The sequence below is a fragment of the Acomys minous genome (genome assembly GCF_964271855.1).
Source record: "Acomys minous genome assembly, chromosome: 9".
Lineage (NCBI taxonomy): Eukaryota > Metazoa > Chordata > Mammalia > Rodentia > Muridae > Acomys > Acomys minous.
The window spans coordinates 81,786,257-81,805,330 of NC_140490.1; the positions used below are offsets into that span (position 1 = coordinate 81,786,257).

The following is a 19,074-nucleotide window of genomic DNA, read 5'->3' on the forward strand; positions in this document are numbered from 1 at the left end:
AAATGGGGGTGTCACTTAGCCCAGGCTAGCCTGTAACTCACTATGTAGCAGAGGATGACCATAAAATCCGGATCCCCCTGCCTCTTCAAGCCTCATGCTGGGAAGCCACGCATGCGCTACCAAGCTGCTTTACCTGGCTCAGGGAATGGCACCCAGCGAAGCCAGCACCCTACAAACTGAGCTACTGTGCCAGCGTCTGCCCTTCCAAATCCAGTCTCGGAAGGTGTGGATGGAGGAGAAACAGACAGAGGCAGGCTTGCTGACCTCCAGTGCCAGCTGCAGAGACCCTGGGGCAGGGGTTCTGAGGCGGGGGTGGGGGATGGGTTGGGGGGGGCGCTGCTAAATGATGCCTTGTCTCAAAAATGAAAACCAAAGTTACAAATGGAATACTCCTTAAGTGGCCCAGGCGTCCCCCTGTGGGTTTTCTGCACTCAGGGAAGAGGCCACCTATGTGTGCAGCTGGGGTGGCCGGGGACCTGTCGGGCTCCTGGGGACCTGCCGGGCTCCACCCATTGCTGCAGTGCCTTTCCCCAGAGATCACTGAGGCACACGGCTCTGACACCACGCCTACATGGATGACGTGACGCCAGCCCAGCGGTTTCCGCTAGATGCGCAGGAGGACTAGCACGCAGCACCCACTCCCGGGAGGTCCCACGAGCCACAGAGGTGGGGATGGGAGTTGATGGCTGCTCCCTTTCTCCTGTCCCCCATCCGGGAGGCGGGCAGGGAGGTCCCCTGCGGGATATGGAAAGTTCTGAAGTGTGGGTCGTCGGGAACGGCAGTGCCCACTGACTGCTCGGCTGTGTCAGGCGGCCTGAGACCCTGGGAGTGGCTAGCATTGTCTGGAGGAGTGTGAACTCCGGTGTCACCCTGTTCTTCATGCTAAGTTAGCCCAATCTAAATGAGAGAGTCGGGGGGGGGGCAGGGAAGATGGCTCCCCGCTTGATAGAAAGACAACCGACTCTCAAGTGACCTCCACACGCGTGCCATGGCTTGCACACCCACAGCCGCAACAGACAAATAATATCCAATGAGTGATCAAGGTGGGATTTGAACCCTGGGCTGGCTCGGGAGACCTCATCTGAGAGGCAGGTCTTTGCGTGCATGTGACAGTGCCTGTGTGAGAGGTCACAGGACAGCTTGCGTGTGTGTCATTACTCTTTTCCACCACAACAGTCCAAGAGATCGATTTTTTTTTCCCCGAGACAGGGTCTCTCTGTGTAGCCTTGGCTGTCCTAGGCTCACTTTGTAGACCAGGCTGGTCTCGAACTCACAGCAATCCGCCTGCCTCTGCCCCGTGAGTGCTGGGATTAAAGGCGTGGGCCACCACGCCCGGCCTCACCTTACTTTTTCAGGTGAGGTTCCCTCAGTGGTCCGGGGAGGCCGGCTAGACACTGAGCCCTGGGATCTGGTCTATGTCTCCTGTTTTAGGGCTGCAGACTAGCACGACCGTGCCGGGTGGGCCACGCGGGCGCTGGCTATGTGAACCTAGGCCCTTGTGCATGGCCACCAGCACTGTCCCCTGAGCTGTCTCTCCATGTCCGAAGGCGGAGGCGAGCCAGTGGGGACAACAGTAAGTCTCCACCAACAGAGGCCACCACCACCCCTTAGACTCCCGAGCCTGTCAATAGGCCTCCCGTGCACACTGACCTCTCCCTCTTGGCTCTGAGCCTCTGTTCTTCGTACCTGAGAGAGAGAAACCACATGTAGTTAGTCACACACAGGACACGGGGTGGGGTACTGGGGACACAGATGGGGATGGAGCTTCAGTGTGGGGGTCAGCTGAGCTGAATGCTGAGACAGGGTCAACGGTCAGTTTTCTGCAATGTGTAAGTATTTGTTTGTTTGTTTAGGTTTTTCTTTTTTCTTTTTTAAGACAGGGTTTCTTTGTGTAGCCTTGGGTGTCCAAGGCCAGGCTGACCTTGAACTCACAGCAATCCTTCTGCCTCTGCCTCCCAAGAGCTGGGATTGAAGGCATGCACCACCACCACCCTGCTCCAATGTGTAAGTTTTAATTTAATTGAATTTAATTTCATCTCATTTTAACTAAGTTAAAGTGTGCTTATGAGTGAGTGCAGTTCCCATAGTGGCCAGAAAGGGGCAACAACCCCCCAGGACCAGAGTCACCGGTGGTTGTGAGCCCCCACATGGGTGCTGGGAACTGAACCCCGGGTCCTTTGTGGGAGCGGCCGGTGCTCCCACTGAGGCTCCCCTTCAGTGCCCACCTCACCCCCAATGTTTACAATGGGAAGGAAGCTGCCCATGGGAGTTTTTCAGCCTGAGGTGGTGCCTGGGAAGGTGGTGCTGGTGACACAGCACCACATCACCCCCAAACGTGGGGACCCCAAGGGCCAGAGGGACACTCACTGCAGAACACACTCGGGCAGCTGCACGTGCTCCATGGGGATGAGTTGCTCCAGCTCCTCCAGGCTGTGCACATATTGGATCTTACTGATGAACTTGACACTGAGGGGAGACAGGCGAGCAGACAAGGGGTCACCAGACAGGGCCGGGCTGCGTCCCCACCGTCCCACCAAGCCGCCCATGCTGGCCTCGAACTCTCGACCTTCCTGCCTCAGCCTCCGCCCCAGACACAGTGGGTTGTCACAGTGGCCGGCAAGGACTGCAATGAGCGACCAGCACCTCAGGTGTCTGTTCTTAGAAACATTTATTCACTGTGTGTGCACGGCTGGATGTCAGATGACGTGAGGGAGGGACTCGGCTCCCTCTGTCAGTCCTGGCAGCTGAAGCTGCTCTAGCCACAGAGCCATCTTGCCAACCCTTCAAATGTTTTTTTTTTTTTTTTGGTTTTTCGAGACAGAGTCTCTCTGTGTAGTCTTGGCTGTCCTGGACTCACTTTGTAGACCAGGCTGGCCTCGAACTCACAGCGATCCGCCTGCCTCTGCCTCCCGAGTGCTGGGATTAAAGGCGTGCGCCACCATGCCCGGCTCAAATGTATTCTTATAAACAAAAAGCACAACTCCCAGCCAGGCGCGGTGACGCACGCCTTTAATCCCAGCACTCAGGAGGCAGAGGCAGGAGGATCACTGTGAGTTCCAGGCCAGCCTGGTCTACAGAGTGAGTCCAGGACAGCCAAGGATACAGAGAGAAACCCTGTCTCCAAAAAAACAAACCAAAACAAAACAAAAAACATAACTCTTCACCTAGCGTGGTTGTACACATCTGCTACTGGCACTCATGGAGCTGAGGCAGGGGGACTGCCATTTTAACACTGACCTATACTACTCAGGAAGACACAATTTTCAAAACAAGGACCAGGCGGGTGGTGATGGTGCACACCTTTAATCCCAGCACTTGGGAGGCAGAGGCAGGTGGATCGCTGTGAGTTCGAGGCCAGCCTGGTCTACAAAGCAAGTCCAGGACAGCCAAGGCTACACAGAGAGACCCTGTCTCAAAAAAAAAAAAAACCAAAAAACAAAAAACAAAAACAAAAACAAAAAAAAACAAGGACCCGAGCAGATGGCACTGCTGTGCAAGCGCCAGGACATGAGTTCAAATCCACAGCACGTGCATGAACCACCAAGCGTGCACTCCTGCAACTATAACCCAGCAACTATAACTCAGCTCGGGGCGCTGAGACAGGAGGATCACAGAGTCTCAGGCTGGGAACCAAGATGTGGGGTGTGGGGGGTGCGCTGACCCTCCGACATGCACCCAGGGCGCAGCGGCCGGCCGGGGTCCTAAGCGGGACAGTCGGCCATGTCCCACCTGATGAAGGGCCGGGAGATGGCGAGCACGGTGCGGATGAACCAGGAAGGGTGCACGATGATCAGGGACTTGAGGTTCTTCCTCAGTCTGTGTGTGGAGGGGAGGAAGGAAGCCGCTGTCAGAGGCGGGGGCGGGGCGCAGGAAACTGAAGCGGACCCCTTACCCGCCCTCCCCGCCCCCACAGCTTGTCATCCCAAGACCTCTATACAGGGGGGCACCCTCACAGTGCGTGCACGCGCGCACAGACACACACACACACACAGAGTCCTGAATTTGAAGACGTAATTTCAGGTTTTAAAAATCTGTGGAAGCTATCCATGAAACCCAAAAGGTAGAAACAGCCTAGAGCCCACTCACAGATGGACAGACACAAACAACGGTTTGGTCACCAGCTGGAATATTACTGAGCCCTGAAAAGGGAGCAGCCTTCCTTCTGATGCCCCTCTAAAGACTCAATGCTCTGAGACATGGCTCACACCTGGAAGGCCACACACCACGACGTCTCCCTCTCCGGGGGGTCCGTAGAGTCACCAGTCACCTGCAGATCCTGGCAGGACGGTGGGGTGACCTTCCTGCATCAAAGCCTGGGAGAAACCTAGCCTTGTCTGCCTTGACCTTGGGCTTGTGGAGAACCTCCGGGGCTGACGGTTTAAACTTCCTGCCTCAGTGCACCCCACCCCAACTCTCACCTCCTGTCAATCATGTGGTAACACTTCTTCAGCCAGCCTATGCCGGGCATCCTCCGCCGGGGCGTGGCGCCGTTCAGATACACGATCATGTAGTCCTCGGCCACCAGCAGTTCCAGGCTGCTGATGACGTACCTGCCCAGGGGGATGAAGACGGGGTTCTCGTGTGTGGGCGCCGAGGGTCAGGGCCTGCGTGGGACCGCCTGGCCGGGCGAGCCTCACCTGAGCAGGTTTGGGGTACATTCTGGAGGAGGCTCCGCCCAGGGCTTTCACCACCAGCACTGACCCCCACTCCCCCCCTAGAGCCGACGCCTGAGAGCCTTAGCTGTTATCTCTGAGCTCCAGGGGCCCCATCTGCCTCGCGGCTTGGGTTTTGGGGAAGCAGGGTCTTGCTTTGTAGACCAGGCTAGCCCGGGCCCGCCTCCCTGCCTCCCCGGTGGGGGCGTGGGGGACCCTAACTTACAGGAAGAGATTCTCCATGATGTAGTGATAGTCCGGGGAGCTGCTGTCTGGGAGGAAGCAGGCGGCAAAGACGATGATGGCGTTGAGACCTTCCCCGTAGTACCCTGGGAAGAGGCGTCCTGTGAGTGCCACAGTAGCCCAGGCTGGACCCCCTCCCCCACTCCCGGCATGGCAGCACCTCCCCAGCAGTGTCAGCTGGTGGGGGAATGACACCCACCACCGTCAGCGACCACCCAGTGTGTCTGCTCAAGGCTCCCACCGGTCCGCAGAGGCGGAGGCCGGGCGCCGTGGGAAGAGGCCATGGGAGGCCATGGAGGCCACGGGAGGAGGCCACTGAGCCCGGGCACACGCACCTCCGTGGGTCACCACCTTCATGTAGGGCCGGATCATGTGCAGATCGATGCGGTGCTCCTGCTCTCCGATGATGACCGTCCGCCACAGGCGACCGTTGGCTGCGCTGCCGTCCTCCGCCGAGCCGTCCCCGAACAGGTCTGCGCTGTCCCCAGGCATGTTTTTGGCTGTGGCCACTGGGGTGTCGTCTGCCAGAGGGTGATTGGGGAGGTGTGAATCCATACGTCTTGGGCCAGCCCCGCCCCTCCAACACACACACACGCATACACACACACACACACACACACACACACACACACACACACACACACACGAAGGTTAATCGTCAAACATAGCAGGGCCTGGGATCCCGGGAGACAAACCTTTGGGAACACCTGTGACCTGGCCTGGGCTGACTGAGGTGCAGAGTCCGCCCTCAGTGTGTCCCTACTTGTTTTTGCCTGGTATTTTGTGAAGAAAGTGGCAACCACGTGACTGCCCGCTTCCTGGCCTGACTCTGCCTACTTTGCACCAGAGTCCTCTGGGAGCTCCATCAGACCCCAACCAGGGCTCCATTGCACCCCAACCAGGGGCTCCATCAGACCCCAACCAGGGGCTCCATCACACCCCAGCCAGGGGCTTCCCTCCTTTCTTTTTTTTTTTTTAATCTTGAGACATAAGCCACGTGGTGGTGGCGCACGCCTTTAATCCCAGCACTGGGGAGGCAGAGGCAGGTGGATCACTGTGAGTTTGAGGCCAGCCTGGTCCACAAAGTGAGTCCAAGACAGCCAGGGCTACACAGAGAAACCATGTTTCCAAAAACAAAACAAAACAAAACAAAAATAAATAAGTTAAATTAAACTAGAATTGCCTCCCTATCAGCCCCCTGCCCCAAGCAGGTGGTGATCGAGACAACTCTGTCCCTGCGCGCCTGGGATGTGTGTCCCAGCTGCAGCAGCCTCTGGTGAGGACACCAGGGAGGGCGCTCCAGGAGGAGGAGACGGAGAGGCGTCCCAACCTGCACCCATCTCTCCTAGTTTATAAACGAGGCTCCATGCTTAACTGAGCCCCATTCTAGAATCTTCTGTCACTGTCTAGTTCTCTCTGCTCCCTGCAACCCTCTGGGCCTCGTTGGTCTGTGAGAACCCGTGTGACCATAGTGTCCTCACATAAGAAACCACAAGTCTCACTGTGGGTCCCAGGGCCAGCGTGTCTCCCGGAGCCGCGAAGCGCAGGGCCAGAAGATGGCGCCGGGCACAGGGCAGGACCGTTACCTTCCCACTCCAGCTCATTGCCATTTCCCAAGAACTCCAGAGAGTCTGTCTCATCCGGCGTCTCGATGTCGTCCACGTTGATGTCCAGGTCATCGGGAGTGTCCAAGAAGTCATCGGACAGCAGGGAGCCCTCGCTTTGGTCCAGGGAGATGTTGATCTCGGGAGCCACCAGAGTCTTTCTCTTTCGATGTGCGCCGCTCAAGTTCAGGGTGGAGGGAGGAGCTGCCAGGACCCACAGGTGGGAAAGAATGCTCGCTCTCCCTGGCCACCAGGCAAGGTCTCATGTAGCCCAGGTGGGCCTCAAACCCACTGCATACTAGAGGAGAGTTAAGGAGGATGACCTTGAACTCCTGGCATCCACCCCCCTAATGCTGGTTTGATGGGACCCAGAGCTAGCCATGCCCCATATAGAATCCCCCAGTGAGGGGCTGGGGGTGTGGTTGGGGTGGAGCCCCGCCTAGAATCCCCCAGTGAGGGGCTGGGGGCGTGGTCAGGGTGGAGCCCCGCCTAGAATCCCCCAGTGAGGGGGCTGGGGGTGTGGTTGGGGTGGAGCCTCGCCTAGAATCCCCCAGTGAGGGGGCTGGGGGCGTGGTCAGGGGTGGAGCCCCGCCTAGAATCCCCCAGTGAGGGGCTGGGGGTGTGGTCAGGGTGGAGCCTCGCCTAGAATCCCCCAGTGAGGGGCTGGGGGTGTGGTTGAGGTGGAGCCCCGCCTAGAATCCCCCAGTGAGGGGGCTGGGGGCGTGGTCAGGGTGGAGCCTCGCCTAGAATCCCCCAGTGAGGGGCCTGGGGGCGTGATCAGGGGTGGAGCCCCTTGATCATTGCAATAACTCTAGCTTCTGTTCCAAGTACTGAGGAAAAATGTATAAAGGACTCATCAGGGCTCCTGTCCTGTCTCACTCTTTTCCGTTCCTTAGTTTCTGGATAGCCTGTCAGAATCACCTCTTCAGGAATTGGAAATAAGTTAAGCTTTCCAAGAAAATTCTAAACTGGTCCCTGCCGGAGCTGCCCACTCAGGGAGGTTTTGGTTTAGGTTGTGACTGTGCAGCACAGGGTTGTCCGTGGCCAGCTGGAAACCCCAAGGTGTGAGTAGCCACCAAGGGGCACCCTAGGAATCCGGGGGTTGCGACGGACCCTCCTTCCCTCCCTCCCTCCCTCCCTCCCTCCCAGAAGTGTGCCAAGTGTGCCAATCCATGAGGTATGTTAAAATGTTATGGAGTCTCCCCACAGGGCAGAATCAAAATCACAGGCCAGGGTCACACGTGGAGGTGACACTCGTCAGCCATGCCGAGATGGGACCAAAGAATAGGTATTTGAAATAAAGGGGATTGTTGCCAAAACTTAAAATTAAATGGCATTGAGGTGTTGGGGGCAGAAAATAAAGTTTAATTTACCTAAAAAGTAAAAGTTAGATGGAATTTGCTCTCAAAACTGGTATTTGCTAGCTGGGAATGGTGGCGCCTGCTTTTAATCTCAGCACTCAGGGAGGCAGAGGCAGGTGGATCGCTATGAGTTCGAGGCCAGCCTGGTCTACAAAATAAGTTCAGGGTAGCAAAGGCTACACAGAGAGACCCTGTCTTGAAAAAAAAACCCAACAAAACAACAAAACAAAACAACAAAACTAGTATTTTCCAGGCCTAGTGGTAGTAGAGCACGCCTTTAATCCCAGCACTGCAGAGGCAGAGGCAGGAGGATCTCTGTGAGTTCAGGGCCAGCCTGGTCTACAGAGTTAGTCCCTTTCTCAACAACAACAGACAGAAAAAGAAGTATTTATCCTAAAAAGAAAAAAGCTTCCAAGGCCCTAGAATGCAATCCTGTCATCTGCTCTTGGAATGTGGAGGCAGGAGGATTAGAAATCTTTGGTTGCCAGGCATGGTGGCGCACACCTTTAATCCCAGCACTCGGGAGGCAGAGGCAAGCGGGTTGCTGTGAGTTCAGGGCTAGCCTAGTCTACAAAGGGAGTCCAGGACAACCAAGTCTACACAGAGAAACTCTGGCTCAGAAAACAAAAAACAAGCCAACAAAATAAAATAAAATAAAAAGAAAGAAAGAAAAGAAAAGAAAAAGAAAAAGAAAAAATGAACACTTGAAAGTCTTTTAAATAGTGTGTGCTCTACCAAAGTGGCCTGGACCCTAAAAGAAAATCCTGCCAGGCACAAAGGCGCGTGTCTGATGGCTGTCTAAGCTGGATGTAGAGAACTGTAGAGAATCCTCCATGAGGGGCTGGGTCGTGGGTTATGCTACACACAGGGACGGGAGATTTGGAGGAAGGGTGCACAGGCCAGGGCCTGGCACTGACTGACACACAGTGAGCTTCTGCTTGTACAAGCAGGCCATACCCAGGAACGTGGCTGTCCACACGGACAAATGCCCTGTTGTGGTTGGAATGAAAATGCTGGCCGGGTGGTGGTGGCGCACACCTTTAATCCCAGCACTCGGGAGGCAAAGACAGGTGGATCACTGTGAATTCGAGGCCAGCCTGGTCTACAAAGTGAGTCCAGGACAGCCAGGGCTAACACAGAGAGACCCTATCTCAAAAAACAAACAAACAAACAAACCAAAAATGGGACTGGAGAGATGGCTCAGAGGGTAAGAGCACTGGCTGTTCTTCCAATGGTCCTGAGTTCAATTCCCAGCAACCATATAGTGGCTCACAACCATCTATAATGAGATCTGGCGCCCTCTTCTGGTGTGCAGGTGTACATGCAAGCAGAATACTGTATAAATAATAATTTTTTTTTTAAAAAAAAGAAAGAAAATGCTCCCCCAAGCCCATAGGGAGTGGCACGATTAGGAGGTGTGGCCTTGTTAGAGGAACAGTCACTGGTGCAGGCTTTGAGGTCTCAGACGCACAAGCCGGGGCCCAGTGTGTCTGTCTCTCTTCCTGCTGCCTGCGGATCCAGCCACAGAACTCTCAGCTCCTCTAGCAGCGTGTCTGCCCGCGCGCTGCCCTGTTCCCCGCCATGATGCTAATGGACTAAACCCCTGAGCTGTAAGCCAGGCCCCGTTAAATGATGTTTTTATGAGCACTGCATGCTCATAGTGCTGTCTCTTCACAGCAATAAAACGCTGACTAAGACACGCGCCCTGGTGAGTTCTCTCTCTTGGCCTCAGAAGCTCATCCTCCACATCACCTGACCAGGCAACATGGTCTGCCTCCACAGCTGAGGCCATCCTTAAACTTCTGGCAATCCCCCTGCCTCAGCCTCCCACATTCTGGGACTCTGAGCAAGGACCTCTGTGCTCAGACATGAAATCAAATGTATACATTTTCTAACTGTGTGTGTGTACAGGTGTGTGTGTGTGCATACTCTGCCCTCCTAGGTCTTCCCCCAGTCCCGGTCCACTTTGGATTTTCCAGATGGGGGCTGTCACCGAAACTGGAGATCACTGATTAGGGTAGACAAGCTGGGCAGTGAGTCCCAGGCATCCCCCTGCCTCCACTTGTGCAGTACTAGAATTACGAATGGGCTCTATCCTTATAAGACCTTTCACCCCAGGTTCAGAGGTCAGAACTCAGTCGCTTACAGCAGCCCAGCGAGGAACAACGAATACGCTAACCACTGAGCAATCCTGCCATTTAACCCTTCCCTGCCTCCTGCTTGGAAGCGCATTACCTGCAGTTAGTCCCTGGGGCATCAGAGGAACAGAGACATCAGGAAACCACTTTAGGGACACACAGTGAGACACGGTGCCATCCATCTCAGAGTGGGGAGAGAATGAGAGGCCTAAAAGATTTTTTTTTTTTAAATTTGGCTAAACCCCACTATAGACCTAGGGGGTAGCCGGGAAGTGCATCCCTCCTGAGCTAACACCGGTCCCTAGCCAGCCACGGCGATGGCCTTGGTGCCACAAATGGCCTATCTGAGGGTCACAAAGGTCTTTGAGGAAACAGACTTAAAAGGTAGAGAAAAGAGATTTGAAAAAGTAAGGAGCCGGGCGTAGTGGTGCACGCCTTTAATCCCAGCACTCGGGAGGCGGAGGCAGGCGGATCGCTGTGAGTTCGAGGCCAGCCTGGTCTACAAAGTGAGTCCAGGACAGCCAAGGCTAACACAGAGAGAGACCTTGTCTCGAAAAACCAAAAAAAAAAAAAAAAAAAAAAGTAAGGAGATTTGAGCTCACGGCTGCAAGAAAGAAGCCCACCAGAGGTAGAGATGTCTGATAGCAACTGACCTGCTGGGGGTGAGGATGGGGGACAGGGGGTGGGGGCTGGGGAGGGGGCCCCCCCTCCCCGCTCCCCCCCCCCAGATGGGGTTACTAAGAAAACAGATACTTCCCTGGGCAAAGTGGTGAACAAAAGGAACAAAGAAAGTTAAGCCATGCATGGGTGGTCTTGGCGCCTTTTTCTGTACCTGCGTCACCTTTGGACAATTAGATCCCTTATGTTACTCAACCAATAGATGATTGGCAAACTAGGACTCCCCGCTGCTTTAAGGACATTGGGAGGAAAAGGACTTAAAAAGTCTACAGATAGCTGGACGAGGTGGCACCCGCCTTTAACCCCAGCACTCGGAAGGCAGAGGCAGGAGGATGGCTGTGAATTCCAGGCCAGCCTGGTCTACAGAGTGAGTCCAGGACAGCCGAGACTACACAGAGAGACCCTGTCTCGAAAAACCAAAACCAAACCAAACCAAACCAAACAAGAACAAAAAAAGTCCCCCCCCCCCCCCCCCCCCGATTAACACCCCAGGGTTGCTTCCGGATGCTTTTGACTTGGTGTCAGGCACAATCCAGCTCGGGCTGAAACATTAAAGGTTCCTGTTGTAGTTACAGCGGTTTCGAGTCTTTCTGGTTCTTTTTGGGGGAATCTCAAGATCCGCTGCAACATCTGGCGCCACAGTGGGTGTGTTCAATCACGGGGCTCTTACCCCTGTGGGTCTCGGCACACCACAGGCCCCCTGCATGCAAACCCGGACACCATGTGCACCCTGAAACCAAGCTCGCGTTTCTGCATATGCTGCACACTTACAGGAGGAATCTTCCACTGCACCACCCAGCAGCTCCACCCCGGTGTCTTCTGGGAGCGGTCTGCAGAAACCCCCAGGGCCCGGCATCAAAAGTGCAGTAGGACAGATACAGATGATCACGACAGGTCCAGCCAAGGAAGTCGAGAGAAACAAAAGATAAAAAACAAAAAACAAAAAAAGGAAGAAAATGCGGTCAGATTAAGACAGCGATGCCCCAGTCTCAGCTCTCCCTCAGAGCACACCGTTCTGGAAGCATCCATGTAGAAGGATGCCTTTCAGAAGAGCCACGCCCCCAGCCTGCCCCTCACTGGGGGATTCTCGGCAAAGGCTCCACCATGCTGCACCCCCGCCCCTCAACTCTTCCTTCAGGGCGTAATCCTGTTGGCTCCTCAGGAACAGCAGGAAGTGTATTTCACAGAGAGAAAACTAAAGCAGGTCACAGAACACCCAGGTTCAAGGTGGCTGCACGCAGTGAATTTTTGCCCTCGGCCTTGGCCCCTGCTCTCTGCCTCTACCTTCAGCTGGTCAGCACCATGCACTAACTCCTGTAGCTCAGGATGGCCCAACACTGGTAATCCTCCTGCATCAGCCTTCCCAGTTTCAGTGAGACCCTGTCTCCACAATGACTAAATAAATGAATAAATAAATATTAAAAAAAATTAAGAGCCAGCCGGGCATGGTGGCGCATGCCTTTAATCCCAGCACTCGTTCGAGGCCAGCCTGGTCTACAAAGTGAGTCCAGGACAGCCAAGGCTACATAGAGAAACCCTGTCTCGAAAAACCAAAAAAATAAAAATAAATAAATAAATTAATTAATTAATTAATTAATTAATTAAGAGCCAAAGCCAGGCTTGGTGGCACAGGCAGGCCTGTAATCCCAGCACTCAGGAAGGCAGAGGCCAGCCTGGTCTACAAAGTGAGTCCAGGACAGCCAAGGCTACACAGCGAACCCCTGTCTTTAAAACAAACAAACAAACAAACAAAAAAACGAGGTGAGAAGAATTGGGAAACATTGGCATCACCAGGCCGTGGTGCCTCAAGCCTTTAATCCCAGCACTGGGGAGGCAGAGGCAGGCGGATCCCAGGCCCTCCTAGGCTACAAAGCAAGTTTAACGTCAGCTTAAGCTACGAGAAACCCTGTCTCAAAATGTTCACACACACACACACACACACACACACACACAATGTTCACACACACACCCTCTCTCTTTCTCTCTGTTACTGTCTCTCTCTCTCTGTCTCTCTGTCTCTCTCCAGCGACCTTCTGTGCTGGGCTTTGCCCTGAGAGGCAAGCAGATACCCTGGGATGGATCCCTGCCTGAGAGGCTGTGCACACAGACGTCTCTGTGCAGCTGCAGCTGGACCTGGGAGGGAGGGAAGGAGGGAGGGAGAAGAAGCCTGGTCGGCCAAGCGCCAGGCTGGCATGGGTGTGCTGCCGCACAGGGAAATGCCTGTCTTGAGGTGGGTGGGAACCCTGGCTGCCAGTGGTCTCCTGGGTCAGGCCGCCCTTGGCTGTGCGCTGCTGGGCATCACTTACTGATGGGGAGGCCAGGCTCGCGGGCTTGTAAAGAAACAACGCATTTCTCCCTTTTATCTCTTGTCAAAAGTCTCCTGTAGCGCGAGCTAGCTTTGAACCTGCAAAGTAGCCAGGACGACCTTGAACTCTGTGGTCCTCCTGCCTCTCCCTCCTGAGTGTTGGGGGATGAAAGAGGTGACTTTGGGTGTTGCTGGGACAGGAACCCCCGGCTTCTGCGCTCTGGGTGAGCACTCTGCCCAAGTCCACTGAGTTCAGGCCTCCATGTTTGCTGTCTTGAACTCTGTGTGTCAGGACGTCTCCGTCAGGGGCTCTCCATGACCAGGAGGCTGCCGATTAGACGAGACTGTCTGATCAGCAAGCTCCAGGTGTCGCTTCTCCACCTCCCCAGTTCTTCTGTCACAAATGCCCATTTGTCTTTTTCCCTGAGGTCTTGGGTTTGAACTTTGGTCCCCATGTTTACAGTGCAAGTTCTTTACCCTGGGAGCCTTCAAAATAGCATTTCATTTAGCTCAGGCTAGTCTAGAACTTACTATGTAGACGCTGACCACGCCCCCGGCCCCCTCGCTGGGGGATTCTGGGCGGGGCTCCACCCTGACCACGCCCCCAGCCTCTCACTGTGGGTTCTAGGCGGGGCTCCACCCTGACCACGCCCCCAGCCCCTCACTGTGGGTTCTAGGCGGGGCTCCACCCTGACCACGCCCCCAGCCTCTCACTGTGGGTTCTAGGCTGAGCTCCACCCTGGACCATGCTTCTTCTTTTTTTGTTGTTCTTGTTTTTTTGTTTTGTTTTGTTTTTTGAGACAGGGTTTCCCTGTGTAACCTTGGCTGTCCTAGACTTGCTTTGTAGACCAGGCTGGCCTTGAACTCACAGCGATCCGCTTGCCTCTGCCTCCCTAGTGCTGGGATTTAAAGGCATGTGCCACCACGCCTGGCTGTCCTTTGTTTTGTTTTGTTTTTTGTTTGTTTTTTTTATTACAGAGTCTGGCTCCGCAGCCCAGGTTGGCCTGAACTCATTCTTCAGCTCCCACTGCGGAGAGCTGAGCTGCGAGATTCGGTCATCACACTCAGCCTGGCTACAGGAATTCCCTGTCTGGGAGTCTTGGAGGAAGTGGTTCCGGAAGGTTCTGATACCATCGCCAACAACTGCTGCCGGGGCCAGGGGAGACTTGAGGACCCAGGGATGGGGAAGCTGGCACCCTCACCCGGGCAAATCCTCATCCTGCCATTCATCCCTCACGTCCACGTTTTCCATCCTCAGCGTGGCTTCTGTGGTCCCCATGGGAGCTGGAAAGAGAAGCTTGGGTGGCCCCGGAAGGTGACCTGGAAGAGAATGAACAGGCTGAGCTAGACGCCCATAACCACAGCCCTGCACCCCCGTCCTCTGATTGGTCTGTGTCTCACGGCTGGAGGATTCCTGTGTCACAGGTGAGTGTGCATGGGGCTCAGAGCATCTGAGCCTTCATAGGAACTCAGGTGAGGGGTTGAGGCCCTAGATACAGGCCCCACATTTGGGCCTCTCAGATCCACCTTCTCCAGGGCAGATGCCACCCACGCTGACTCATCTTCCCTGCTTTTCCTCTGCCCTCAACTACTGAGGAATTAATTTAAAACAGACAAACAAATAAACAGCCAGGTGTGGTGGCGCATGCCTTTAATCCCAGCATTCAGGAGGCAGAGGTAGGCAGATCGCTGTGAGTTCGAGGCCAGCCTGGTCTACAAAGTGAGTCCAGGATAGCCAAAGACAGAGAGACCTTGTCTCGAAAACCAACCAAACAACCATATAAACAATCCAATGCAGAATCATGGCACAAGCTAATCCTAGAAATTCGCAGACAGAGGCAGGCAGGTTTCTGAATTTGAGCCCGGCCTGGTCTACAGAGTAAGTTTCAGAACAGTCGGGGCTACACAAAAAAATCCTGTCTCAAACAAACAAACAAACAAACAGAAAGAAAGAGAGAAAAAAGAAAAGAACAGAAACCATGGGGGCTGGAGAGATGGTTCAGAGGTTAAAAGCACTGTCTGCTCTTCCCAAGGTCCTGAGTTCAATTCCCAGCAACCACATGGGGCCTCACAACCATCTATAATGAGATCTGGTGCCCTCTGCTGGTTTGTAGAATAAGTATACATAATAAGTAAGTCAAGTAAGTAAGTAAATCTTTTTTAAAAAACCAAAAACCAAAAAAACCAGAAACCACCCTAGAATCTCATTCATACTAAAGTGTGAATGACTGTCAGGATCAGTTTTCCCTGCTGTGATCAGCACTTTTTATTTATTTATTTATTTTTTTGTGATCAGCACTTTCTAAGAGGGATTCCTCTGACCTGCTTCTGTCCACTCCAGGCCATCTGCCCACTCCATCCATCTCGGTTTTGGACAGGCGAGAGGGCAGCTGCCACCAAGCTCGCTTCAATAGCTAGGATGCACGTAGTGAGGCAGAGAACCGACTGCCTTAAGCTGTGTCCTGACCTCTTGTACTTCAGAGCCTCACTTTCCTCCCCGTTAGTGGGTTGGATAGGTAATGGCTTTTTGTGGGTGTCCTCTGAGCCTGTTACCCCTGGTTCCCACACGCCTGTTTGTGTGTGTGTGCAGGTGCGCTCATTCAGACGGAGGTCGGAGGTCAACATCAGTGTCGTCATCCCTCTGCCTTACATGCTGAGGCAGAGTCGCGCTGCGACAGAAGCTAGGGTACCCTCCGGTCTCTGCTCCCACGGGCCTGGGATTGCATCTTGCCAAACCCCCACCACCAGCTTTATTTTGTGTGTTTTGCCAGCATGTCTGTCTGTGCACCATGTGCGCGCCTAGTACCTTCAGAGGACACGAGAGAGGGCATCCTGTCTTCTGGAACTGGAGCCACAGCAATCATGAGCCACCAAGTGGGTGCTGGGAATCGAACCCGGGTCCTTCGCGGGAGCAGCCAGTGCTATAACCGCGGAGCTGACTCTCCAGCCTCAGCTGTGAATATTTTTACTGGGTACAGGGGTGAAAAGGCTCTCTTTGCGTAGCCCTGGCTCTCCTGGGACTCACTATGCAGTCCCACCTCAGCCTCAGAGTGCCGTGTGTGCGTGCCCCGCCCCCAGCCCCGCCCCTGGCTAGTTTGATGACCTTTTATACCACAGTTATCTATTTTGTCTGTGTGGGGTGTGTGTGCATTTTCCGGCTATTTCAGAGGAGTCCGATCTCTCTTTCCACTCTGTGCGTCCTGAGGAGCCAACTCCGGTCAGCAGATGCCTTTACCGGCTCAGCTCTGGGTTGCCAGAAGCCATTGCAAGTGCCTTTTTCTGCGGGTCCCGGGAATCAAACTCAAGTCCTCGTGCTTGCAAGGCGAGAGCTACTGCGCCCCTGTTCTGGTTTGTAAACCAGTGGTTAAAACTAGGGATAGCTCTTCACCTTCCTCCCCCTGCAGGTACTGGGTAGCGCGGTGCGCTGCGGTGACATGGGGGCTCCCCAAGACTCTCACATAGAAGCGCTTTGTGATGGAGGCCCGGGTTTCGAGGACAGACCCTGCACCCCCACCACACACACACCCCCGCCGCAATTAAGGATGCCCCCAAACCAAACCCTGGCGTCAACAGGGCTGCGAATCATGTTTTTCTCCTTGTCCCAGGGCCCAGTCACGGGACGTCAGGATTCTCCACCATGATCCGATGACAGGGCCCCCCCCTCCCCCGCCAGTCCCCTGCCTTCAGAGCCTACGCAGGCCATTTGCGGCGCGTGGCTGGGGTGTGTCTCCGGCAGCCAGTGGATGACGGCCTGCAGGTGTGACCAACGCTGGGAGATTAAGGAGCCCGGGGGAGGCGGGGCCGACTCGAATGTCATCACCCATTCATGGAGGAGCGACAGCGAAGAGACACGGCACAGGAGGAAAATCGCTCCCCCTGTGTGTCCCAGGCGTCTCCAGCGCAGCTGAGTCAAGTCCATTGTGACTGTACAGGGAGGGGACATGGATCCCTCGTCCCAAGCGGAGTGACGGGGGAAGGACCTTCATCTACACACTTCCAAGTCTTGGGTGTGGCGGGTCTCCAGTGGGCGCCAGGCGACAGAGAGGGACCGGGAACCCAGGCAAATCCAGGAAAAGCAGCTCAGGTTCCGGCCCGGTGGCCATGCTGCTAAAAACCTACCCCCGTTTTTATTGTATATGTAATTTTGATTTCTCCAAGCCCGCAGTCGGGGTTATAAATAGAAAACACCCGACACCGGATGAGAGGTTTACCGCCCCCAGGATGCTCCGGCGAGAGCTGGGGCTTTGCTCCTGCGCCTCTGCGTTCGCAACCGAGAACCGGAGGCGCCCAGCGCAGCGTCCAGGCTGGGGAGCCGCCAGCACCTCCTGGGCAAGCCTTTCCCCTGGCTGGACTAAGAGTAAGGGACAAATGACAATTTAATTTTCCACTTAGCAAAAGGCCCACTCACCTCGGCGGCGGCGGCGCCGGCGGTGGCTGCCTCTGCGCCGTCACTTGCACACAAAGGCGGGCCGGGCGCGGATGCGGGCGGGCATCTCTCGGTGGTACCCAGGCGAGGGGCCTGGCGGAAGGATGCTCAGGGCCAAGTCCACATCCGAGGAAGGTCACCTAGGGCGACGCGGCACACCGGCTCGGGCCCAACTGGAGAAGGGGGTGCCGTGCGTTAGTAGAGGCACCCCTCTTCCCCCGCGGTCTCTGTGTGCCCCGCCATCGCAGCCCGGGCCTGCCGCGGCTCCGGCTTTTCCCTTCCCGGGTGGCTGAGGCTCTGCCTGCCCCCAGATAGTGAAGGAAGCTGCTTTTGTGTGCAGGGGGCGGGCCCAGGCCTGATAGACAGTTCCAATCTACCCCTGCCCCCCCTTGCCTGCATCCTCCTTTCCCTATTGGCTGAGATGAAAGCATCTCTCTCAGTCATGCCCGGAGCAGGTGCAAGGGGGGAAAAAAAGCCTGTGAGATGGTGCATCGTACTTATGCAAAATCACAACAAGAGAGAAAACAAATAAAAGGACAAACAGCAGCGGCCTGGCTCTTACGGGATGGAGCGGGGAGCCCGCGAAGCTCCCTGATATGGGGGAAGAGGCGCCCTTGAAACCATCTCAGAGGGCAGAGGAATGGAGGTTTTCAGATCCCCTTTCCAGGGTGAGGCAGAGGGCGAGGCTGGGTTCTGGCGTGCTGCGGACCCGGCTGATTTTTGTTTTAGGTGTATTGGGTGGGTCTGCGCCACCGTGGGAACAGCGCCCCCTGCAGGTGTCCAGCTGGAAGCTGGTGGGAGGACGGAGGGGGGACTCGTAGCTTTGCATCCTGGTCTGCAGCCCTGGGACCGCTGAGGCAGAAGGATGCCAAGTTCAAAGCCAGGGTGGACTATGCACTGAGGCCAGGGTCAGCCTCGGCAGCTTGGCGAGACCTCACCGCAGAAGGGAGAGGTGGGGCTCCTGGGGACAGCTAGGGGGGTAGGCGTTTGGATGTCGGGAGGGGTCCCCGGAATCCAGGGGGCTCTATGCTCCTGCGGTTCCAGCTGGATCAGGCGCAGGAGGAGCCTAGGGCCAACAGAACAGGGGGAGAGCCACTGAGGAAGACACTGTTCTCCACATGCGCATTAACACACATGTGCACAGACACCCACAAAAATTTAAAAAGCAGAAGAGGGATGAGGGCGTGGTCAGGGTGGGGCCCCGCCTAGAATCCCCCAGTGAGGGGCTGGGGGCGTGGTCACAGTGGAGCCCCGCCCAGAATTCCCCAGTGAGGGCCCAGGGGCGTGGTCAGGGTGGAGCCCCGCCTAGAATCCCCAATGACGGAGACTAAGCTAAAGGTTTAATGTGGCCTCTGGTTCCCAGAAGTTTCCAGAAGGTAAAGCACGCAGAGAAGGATCTTCCCACTGTCCATCCCGGCCAGGCTTTGGTCCCCAAAACTGTGACAGAATAAATGTTTGGGGTTGAAGAACTCCGCCCCATCAATTTAGAGGTGAGCGGCCGTCCCCCGAGCTTCTTCCTGCTCCTTCCCGCCACCCGGCCTTTGCTCCCGGATCCCCGACCTCTGTGTAATTCGCTGTGAGTGTGGGTCACCGCAGAGGCCGTCGCCTCCTGTCCTGGATCCCCACACTGGCCGCCGTGGCACCGCGCGGGAGGCTCACTCACGCGT

General features: G+C 55.4%; 1 protein-coding gene across 2 annotated transcripts in view; it reads right to left on the bottom strand.

Annotated features, from left to right (window-relative positions):
* The window catches only part of ATCAY (ATCAY kinesin light chain interacting caytaxin), a 22,664-nt gene extending 4,919 nt beyond the window's left edge, over positions 1-17,745 (bottom strand). For both annotated transcript variants that reach the window (XM_084796529.1, XM_084796528.1), the window contains exons 1-10: positions 17,390-17,745; positions 14,184-14,301; positions 11,448-11,506; positions 6,482-6,703; positions 5,231-5,416; positions 4,879-4,981; positions 4,419-4,550; positions 3,730-3,816; positions 2,368-2,466; positions 1,651-1,686 (exon numbers count right to left, since the gene is read on the bottom strand). In XM_084796529.1, the coding sequence (XP_084652655.1) occupies positions 1,651-1,686; positions 2,368-2,466; positions 3,730-3,816; positions 4,419-4,550; positions 4,879-4,981; positions 5,231-5,416; positions 6,482-6,703; positions 11,448-11,506; positions 14,184-14,260 (1,001 nt within the window). In that variant the 5' untranslated portion in view covers positions 14,261-14,301; positions 17,390-17,745. The remainder of the gene's footprint in view (positions 1-1,650; positions 1,687-2,367; positions 2,467-3,729; positions 3,817-4,418; positions 4,551-4,878; positions 4,982-5,230; positions 5,417-6,481; positions 6,704-11,447; positions 11,507-14,183; positions 14,302-17,389) is intronic.
* Between the last annotated feature and the right edge of the window lie 1,329 nt (positions 17,746-19,074).